This window comes from Eschrichtius robustus, chromosome X (genome assembly GCF_028021215.1).
Source record: "Eschrichtius robustus isolate mEscRob2 chromosome X, mEscRob2.pri, whole genome shotgun sequence".
Lineage (NCBI taxonomy): Eukaryota > Metazoa > Chordata > Mammalia > Artiodactyla > Eschrichtiidae > Eschrichtius > Eschrichtius robustus.
In genome coordinates, this window is record NC_090845.1 from 28,778,504 (window position 1) to 28,787,370 (window position 8,867).

Sequence of the window (8,867 nt, forward strand, 5' to 3'; positions counted from 1 at the left end):
ACTATCGTGGCCTCTCTTGTTGCGGAGCACAGGCTCCAGACGCACAGGCTCAGTAGTTGTGGCTCACGGGCCCAGTTGCTCCGCGGCATGTGGGATCTTCCCAGACCAGGGCTCGAACCCGTGTCCCCTGCATTAGCAGGCAGATTCTCAACCACTGCGCCACCAGGGAAGCCCCACATAGACTTTTTAAAAAATGTATTATGCTTTCAAGGACTGCCTCAGAATGCAAAAATAAAATTTGCATTAGTAATGTATACTAATGAATAAACGTGAATGTTTCAAAGAGTGTAGGCTTCTATAATTTCTTAATTTTTAAAAATTTATTATTGAGATATAATTGGCATAACATTATATAAGTTTAAGATGTATGTGTTGATTTAATACATTTACATATAGTATTATGATTAACACCATAGTGTTAGCGAACACCTCTATTACATCACATGATGATTCTTTTTTGTGGTGGGAACAGTTAAGAACTTACCTCTTAGCAACTTTGAAGTTTATAATACAATACTGTTGACTGTAATCACTATGCTGTGCATTGGATCTCCAAGACTTATTTATCTACTCTTCAGAAGTTTGTACCCTTAACATCTCCCTGATTCTCCTGCTCCCCAGCCCCTGGTAACCACCGTTTTACTCTCTGATTTTACAAGTTTGGCTTTTTTAGATTTTCAACATAAATGATATACAGTATTTTTATTTGATTTTTCTGCACATGGTTATCCAGTTTTCCCAAACCCATTGTTAAATAAACTATCCTTTCCCCATGGAGTGTTTTTGGCTCCTTTGTCAAATATTAGTTGACTATAAATGCGGGACTTTATTTCTGGGGTTTATTTTGTTCCATTGCTCAAAGTGTTTATTTTTATGCCAGGACCATACTGTTTAAATTACTATAGCTTTATGGTATAGTTTGAAACCAGGATGTGTGGGGCTTCCACTGTTGACCTCCTGGCTATTCGGGGTCTTTTGTAGTTCATGCAAATTTTAGAATTTTTTTTCTATTTCTTGAAAAATGCCATTGGAATTTTGATAGGGAATGCATTGAATCTATAGATGACTGAGTAGTATAGACATTTTAACAATATTAATTCTTCTGATCTATGAACACAGGATATTTTCCTTTTGTTTGTCTTTTTCTTTTTTTTTTTTATGTCTGAAACATTTATGTTAACATATTTCCATACAAATAACCCAATGAAAGTTTAGTATTAGTTGTTTTTTTGTTTTTTTATACTGCAGGTTCTTATTAGGCATCAATTTTATACACATCAGTGTATACATGTCAATCCCAATCACCCAATTCAGCACAACACCGTCCCCACCCCACTGCAGTTTTCCCCCCTTGGTGTCCATATGTCTGTTGTCTACATCTGTGTCTCTATTTCTGCCCTGCAAACCGGTTCATCTGTACCATTTTTCTAGGTTCCACATATATGCGTTAATATACGATATTTGTTTTTCTCTTTCTGACGTACTTCACTCTGTATGACAGTCTCTAGATCCATCCACGTCTCAACAAATGACCCAGTTTCGTTCCTTTTTATGGCTGAGTAATATTCCATTGTATATATGTACCACATCTTCTTTATCCATTCGTCTGTCGATGGGCATTTAGGTTGCTTCCATGACCTGGCTATTGTAAATAGTGCTGCAATGAACATTGGGGTGCATGCGTCTTTTTGAATCATGGTTTTCTCTGTGTATATGCCCAGTAGTGGGATTGCTGGGTCATATGGTAGTTCTATATTTCGTTTTCTAAGGAACCTCCATACTGTTCTCCATAGTGGCTGTATCAATTTACATTCCCACCAACAGTGCAAGAGGGTTCCCTTTTCTCCACACCCTCTCCAGCATTTGTTGTTTGTAGATTTTCCGATGATGCCCATTCTAACTGGTGTGAGGTGATACCTCATTGTAGTTTTGATTTGCATTTCTCTAATAATTAGTGATGTTGAGCATCTTTTCATATGCTTCTTGGCCATCTGTATGTCTTTGGAGAAATGTCTATTTAGGTCTTCTGCCCATTTTTGGATTGGGTTGTTTGTTTCTTTAATATTGAGCTGCATGAGCTGTTTATATATTTTGGAGATTAATCCTTTGTCCATTGATTCGTTTGCAAATATTTTCTCCCATTCTGAGGGTTGTCTTTTCGTCTTGTTTATAGTTTCCTTTGCTGTGCAAAAGCTTTGAAGTTTCATTAGGTCCCATTTGTTTATTTTTGTTTTTATTTCCATTACTCTAGGAGGTGGATCAAAAAAGATCTTGCTGTGACTTATGTCAAAGAGCGTTCTTCCTATGTTTTCCTCTAAGAGTTTTATAGTGTCCAGTCTTACATTTAGGTCTTGAATCCATTTTGAGTTTATTTTTGTGTATGGTGTTGGGGAGTGTTCTAATTTCATTCTTTTACATGTAGCTGTCCAGTTTTCCCAGCACCACTTATTGAAGAGACTGTCTTTTCTCCATTGTATATCTTTGCCTCCTTTGTCGTAGATTAGTTGACCATAGGTGCGTAGGTTTATCTCTGGGCTTTCTATCTTGTTCCATTGATCTATGTTTCTGTTTTTGTGCCAGTACCATATTGTCTTGATTACTGTAGCTTTGTAGTATAGTCTGAAGTCAGGGAGTCTGATTCCTCCAGCTCCGTTTTTTCCCTCAAGACTGCTTTGGCTATTCGGGGTCTTTTGTGTCTCCATACAAATTTTAAGATGATTTGTTCTAGCTCCGTAAAAAATGCCATTGGTAATTTGATAGGGATTGCGTTGAATCTGTAGATTGCTTTGGGTAGTATACTCATTTTCACAATGTTGATTCTTCCAATCCAAGAACATGGTATATCTCTCCATCTCTTGGTATCATCTTTAATTTCTTTCATCAGTGTCTTATAGTTTTCTGCATACAGGTCTTTTGTCTCCCTAGGTAGGTTTATTCCTAGGTATTTTATTCTTTTTGTTGCAATGGTAAATGGGAGTGTTTCCTTAATTTCTCTTTCAGATTTTTCATCATTAGTGTATAGGAATGCAAGAGATTTCTGTGCATTAATTTTGTATCCTGCAACTTTACCATATTCATTGATTAGCTCTAGCAGTTTTCTGGTGGCAGTTTTAGGATTCTCTATGTATAGTATCATGTCATCCGCAAACAGTGACAGTTTTACTTCTTCTTTTCCAATTTGTATTCCTTTTATTTCTTTTTCTTCTCTGATTGCCGTGGCTAGGACTTCCAGAACTATGTTGAATAATAGTGGTGAGAGTGGACATCCTTGTCTCGTTCCTGATCTTAGAGGAAATGCTTTCAGTTTTTCACCATTGAGAATGATGTTTGCTGTGGGTTTGTCATATATGGCCTTTATTATGTTGAGGTAGGTTCCCTCTATGCCCACTTTCTGGAGAGTTTTTATCAGAAATGGGTGTTGAATTTTGTCAAAAGCTTTTTCTGCATCTATTGAGATGGTCATATGGTTTTTATTCTTCAATTTGTTAATATGGTGTATCACATTGATTGATTTGCGTATATTGAAGAATCCTTGCATCCCTGGGATAAATCCCACTTGATCGTGGTGTATGATCCTTTTAATGTGTTGTTGGATTCTGTTTGCTAGTATTTTGTTGAGGATTTTTGCATCTATATTCATCAGTGATATTGGTCTGTAATTTTCTTTTTTTGTAGTGTCTTTGTCTGGTTTTGGTATCAGGGTGATGGTGGCCTCATAGAATGAGTTTGGGAGTGTTCCTTCCTCTGCAATCTTTTGGAAGAGTTTGAGAAGGATGGGTGTTAGCTCTTCTCTAAATGTTTGATAGAATTCACCTGTGAAGCCATCTAGTCCTGGACCTTTGTTTGTTGGAAGATTTTTAATCACAGTTTCAATTTCATTACTTGTGATTGGTCTGTTCATATTTTCTGTTTCTTCCTGGTTCAGTCTTGGAAGGTTATACCTTTCTAAGAATTTGTCCATTTCTTCCAGGTTGTCCATTTTATTGGCATAAAGTTGCTTGTAGTAGTCTCTTAGGATGCTTTGTATTTCTGCAGTGTCTGTTGTAACTTCTCCTTTTTCATTTCTGATTTTATTGATTTGAGTCCTCTCCCTCTTTTTCTTGATGAGTCTGGCTAATGGCTTATCAATTTTGTTTATCTTCTCAAAGAACCAACTTTTAGTTTTATTGATCTTTGCTATTGTTTTCTTTGTTTCTATTTCATTTATTTCTGCTCTGATCTTTATGATTTCTTTCCTTCTGCTAACTTTGGGTTTTGTTTGTTCTTCTTTCTCTAGTTTCTTTAGGTGTAAGGTTAGATTGTTTACTTGAGATTTTTCTTGTTTCTTTAGGTAGGCTTGTATAGCTATAAACTTCCCTCTTAGAACTGCTTTCGCTGCATCCCATAGGTTTTGGGTCGTTGTGTTTTCATTGTCATTTGTCTCTAGGTATTTTTTTATTTCCTCTTTGATTTCTTCAGTGATCTCTTGGTTATTTAGTAACGTATTGTTTAGCCTCCATGTGTTTGTCTTTTTTACGTTTTTTTCTCTGTAATTCATTTCTAATCTCATAGCGTTGTGGTCAGAAAAGATGCTTGATGTGATTTCAATTTTCTTAAATTTACTGAGGCTTGATTTGTGACCCAAGATGTGATCTATCCTGGAGAATGTTCCGTGCGCACTTGAGAAGAACGTGTAATCTGCTGTTTTTGGATGGAATGTCCTATATATATCAATTAAATCTATCTGGTCTATTGTGTCATTTAAAGCTTCTGTTTCCTTATTTATTTTCATTTTGGATGATCTGTCCATTGGTGTAAGTGAGGTGTTAAAGTCCCCCACTATTACTGTGTTACTGTCGATTTCCTCTTTTACAGCTGTTAGCAGTTGCCTTATGTATTGAGGTGCTCCTATGTTGGGTGCATATATATTTATAATTGTTATATCTTCTTCTTGGATTGATCCCTGGATCATTATGTAGTGTCCTTCCTTGTCTCTTGTAACATTCTTTATTTTAAAGTCTATTTTATCTGATATGAGTATTGCTACTCCAGCTTTCTTTTGATTTCCATTTGCATGGAATATCTTTTTCCAGCCCCTCACTTTCAGTCTGTATGTGTCCCTAGGTCTAAAGTGGGTCTCTTGTAGACAGCATATATATGGGTCTTGTTTTTGTATCCATTCAGCCAGTCTGTGTCTTTTGGTTGGGGCATTTAATCCATTCACGTTTAAGGTAATTATCGATATGTATGTTCCTATGACCATTTTCTTAATTGTTTTGGGTTTGTTTTTGTAGGTCCTTTTCTTCTCTTGTGTTTCCCACTTAGAGAAGTTCCTTTAGCATTTGTTGTAGAGCTGGTTTGGTGGTGCTGAATTCTCTTACCTTTTGCTTGTCTGTAAAGCTTTTGATTTCTCCATCAAATCTGAATGAGATCCTTGCGGGGTAGAGTAATCTTGGTTGTAGGTTCTTCCCTTTCATCACTTTAAGTATATCATGCCACTCCCTTCTGGCTTGTATAGTTTCTGCTGAGAAATCAGCTGTTAACCTTATGGGAGTTCCCTTGTATGTTATTTGTCGTTTTTCCCTTGCTGCTTTCAATAATTTTTCTTTGCCTTTAATTTTTGCCAATTTGATTACTATGTGTCTCGGCGTGTTTCTCCTTGGGTTTATCCTGTATGGGACTCTCTGCGCTTCCTGGACTTGGGTGGCTATTTCCTTTCCCATATTAGGGAAGTTTTCGACTATAATAATCTCTTCAAATATTTTCTCTGGTCCTTTCTCTCTCTCTCCTCCTTCTGGGACCCCTATAATGCGAATGTTGTTGCGTTTCATGTTGTCCCAGAGGTCTCTTAGGGTGTCTTCATTTCTTCTCATTCTTTTTTCTTTAGTCTGTTCCGCAGCAGTGAATGCCACCATTCTGTCTTCCAGGTCACTTATCCGTTCTTCTGCCTCAGTTATTCTGCTATTGATTCCTTCTAGTGTAGTTTTCATTTTAGTTATTGTATTGTTCATCTCTGTTTGTTTGTTCTTTAATTCTTCTAGGTCTTTGTTAAACATTTCTTGCACCTTCTCGATCTTTGTCTCCATTCTTATTCCGAGGTCCTGGATCATCTTCACTATCATTATTCTGAATTCTTTTTCTGGAAGGTTGCCTATCTCCACTTCGTTTAGTTGTTTTTCTGGGGTTTTATCTTGTTCCTTCATCTGGTATATAGCCCGCTGCCTTTTCATCTTGTCTATCTTTCTATGAATGTGGTTTTTGTTCCACAGGCTGCAGGATTATAGTTTTTCTTGCTTCTGCTGTCTGCCCTCTGGTGATTGAGGCTATCTAAGAGGCTTGATGGGAGGCTCTGGTGGTGGGTAGAGCTGACTGTTGCTGTGGTGGTCAGAGCTCAGTAAAACTTTAACCCACTTGATTGTTGATGGGTGGGGCTGGGTTCCCTCCCTGTTGGTTGTCTTGCCTTAGGCAACCCAACACTGGAGCCTACCTGGGCTCTTTGGTGGGGCTAATGATAGGCTCTGGGAGGGCTCACGCCAAGGAGTACTTCCCAGAACTTCTGCTGCCAGTGTCCTTGTCCCCACGGTGAAACAGAGCCACCCCCTGCCTCTGCAGGAGACCTTCCAACGCTAGCAGGTAGGTCTGGTTCAGTCTCCCCTGGGGTCACTGCTCCTTCCCCTGGGTCCTGATGCGCACACTATTTTGTGTGCACCCTCCAAGAGTGGGGTCTCTGTTTCCCCTGTCCTGTCGAAGTCCTGCAGTCAGTTCCCACTAGGCTTCAAAGTCTGATTCTCTATGAATTCCTCCTCCCGTTGCCGGACCCCCAGGTTGGGAAGCCTGACGTGGGGCTCAGAACCTTCACTACAGTGGGTGGACTTCTGTGGTATAAGTGTTTGCCCGTCTGTGAGTCACCCACCCACCAGTTATGGGATTTGATTTTACTGTGATTGCGCCCCTCCTACCGTCTCATTGTGGCTTCTCCTTTGTCTTTGGATGTGGGGTATCTTTTTTGGTGAGTTCCAGTGTCTTCCTGTCGATGATTGTCCAGCAGCTAGTTGTGATTCTGGTGCTCTCGCAAGAGGGAGTGAGAGCACGTCCTTCTATTCCGCCATCTTGGTTCCTCTCTGTTTGTCTTTTTCAATATCTTCAAAGTCTCATAGTTTTCAATGTACAGATCTTTTATTTCCTTGATTAAATCTATTCCTAAGTACTGTTTTTGGTGCTGTTATGAGTGGGATACTTTTGTTTCTCTTTCAGATGTTTCACTGTTAGTGTATAAAAACTGATTTCTGTGTGTTGATTTTATATCCTGCAACTTTATTGAATTTATTGGTTAATTCCAACCATTATTTTGGTTGAGTCTGTAGGCCTTTCTGTCATATCATCTGTAAATAACGACAATTGACTTCTTCCTTTCTGATTTAGATGCCTCTTATTTCTTTGTCTTGCCTAATTACTCTAGCTAGGACTTCCAGTACTATTTTCAGTAAGAGTGGTGAGAATGGGCTCCCTTGTTTTTTTCCTGATCTTACAGGAAAAGTTTTTAGCTTTGCACCCTTGAGTTATGATGTTAGCTGCAGTCTTGTCTCATATGATTTTTATTATGTTGAGATATGTTCTTTTTTTTTTTGAAGTAAAAAAAAAATATTTTAATATTCACATTTTCACTTCAGTTAATTCAACATGATTTCTACTAGGCATGCATACCCATTTAGTTTGATTTGCTTCATATTTATTTATTCTTCAACATGCAGCAACCCTATGAGATAGTTGAGTTGAACTGTTTATTCTTAAAGAGTACAATGTACCTTGTCCTCAAAGAGTTTTATCAACTTTAACATTTTCAAAGAGCCCTATGAGGCTGCTCAATATGGTGGTTTTCACTGAAACAGACTAGGATCTTCCCAAGTCTTCTGGTTGCTTGTATTCATATCACAGCTCAGTTGGGTAAGAGGTAGAGACTGAATAATAAGTAGATCACCTCCAAACCCAGCTGGGTGAGAAAACTTCATTTTTAGAAAGGAAACCAAGTCATGAAAACCTTTGTAATGGTGTGATTTGTTTCAGGGTTCTTTTGATACTTAAGAAGGGAATTAATCCTGGTGCACAGTACTCTTCTTTACAGCCTTCTAGAGTTTTCTTCCCCAGCCATCGTTCTTTAGCCAGGTGATTTATTGTACTTGCTGCAGAACTGAAAGCATGAAGACTCTGTCTACTTTCATAATCAGAGGTGGTGATAGCCTTTTCATTTCCTGCCAAATGGATCCGACCACACTTCTAACCCTGGTGGCTGCACATCTTCTTGGACAATACCAGCTCGATTTATGGCTTGTTCCTTCTTAGCTGTGTGTCCTTGGGCATGTTGAACAACCTCGCTGAGCCTCAGTTTCCCCATGGTATTCCTCCAGCCGCATTAGGGGCCGGAAGTAGATGGGGTAGAAGGCAGCGCCGATCAGGGAGATGAAGCCGCCGAAAATGAGCGTGGTGCGCAGGTTCAGGGTCATGGCTCCAGCCGGTGGCCTCCCTGACCTGCGGAGCAGCCCTCCGAGATATGTTCTTTATATACCCAATTTCTTGAGGTTTTTTTTTTGTTTTTAATCATGAAAGGATGTTATATCTTGTCAAATACTTTTTCTGCATCTAATGAAATGATCATACGATTTTTACCTTTCATTCTATTAAAGTGGTATATGATATTTATTGATTTACATATGTTGAACTAGCCTTGCATCCCAGGGGTAAATTCCACTTGGTTGTGGTGTATAATCCTATTTAAGTGTTATAAATTTGGTTTGCTATTATTTTGTCAGAATTTTTGCATCTATATCAGAATATTGATCTATAGTTTTATTGTAGTGTCTTTACTTGACTTTGATATCAGGATAATGCTG

General features: G+C 38.5%; 1 protein-coding gene across 2 annotated transcripts; it reads right to left on the reverse strand.

The window, feature by feature from the left end:
- Nucleotides 1-8,149: 8,149 nt before the first annotated feature.
- LOC137757415 (small integral membrane protein 20-like) lies at nt 8,150-8,480 on the reverse strand. Of its 2 annotated transcripts, none has more exons than XM_068534109.1 (2): nt 8,377-8,480; nt 8,150-8,321 (listed from the first exon to the last, which is right to left on the reverse strand). In XM_068534109.1, the coding sequence occupies exons 1-2, from the start codon at nt 8,478-8,480 to the stop codon at nt 8,222-8,224; spliced, it is 204 nt and encodes a 67-aa protein (XP_068390210.1). In that variant the 3' UTR covers nt 8,150-8,221. The 2 variants fall into 2 exon arrangements, with proteins under 2 accessions (XP_068390210.1, XP_068390211.1); XM_068534110.1 differs by having other exon boundaries at nt 8,150-8,259; nt 8,372-8,480.
- Between the last annotated feature and the right edge of the window lie 387 nt (nt 8,481-8,867).

Coding starts and splice junctions, on each gene's coding strand:
- LOC137757415 (XM_068534109.1), bottom strand. CDS start 8,480: ATGACCCTGAACCTGCGCACCACGCTCATTTTCGGCGGCTTCATCTCC. Junction 8,322..8,376: donor CCCCTAATGCGGCTGGAGGA/ATACCATGGGGA, acceptor CCAAGGACACAC/AGCTAAGAAGGAACAAGCCA.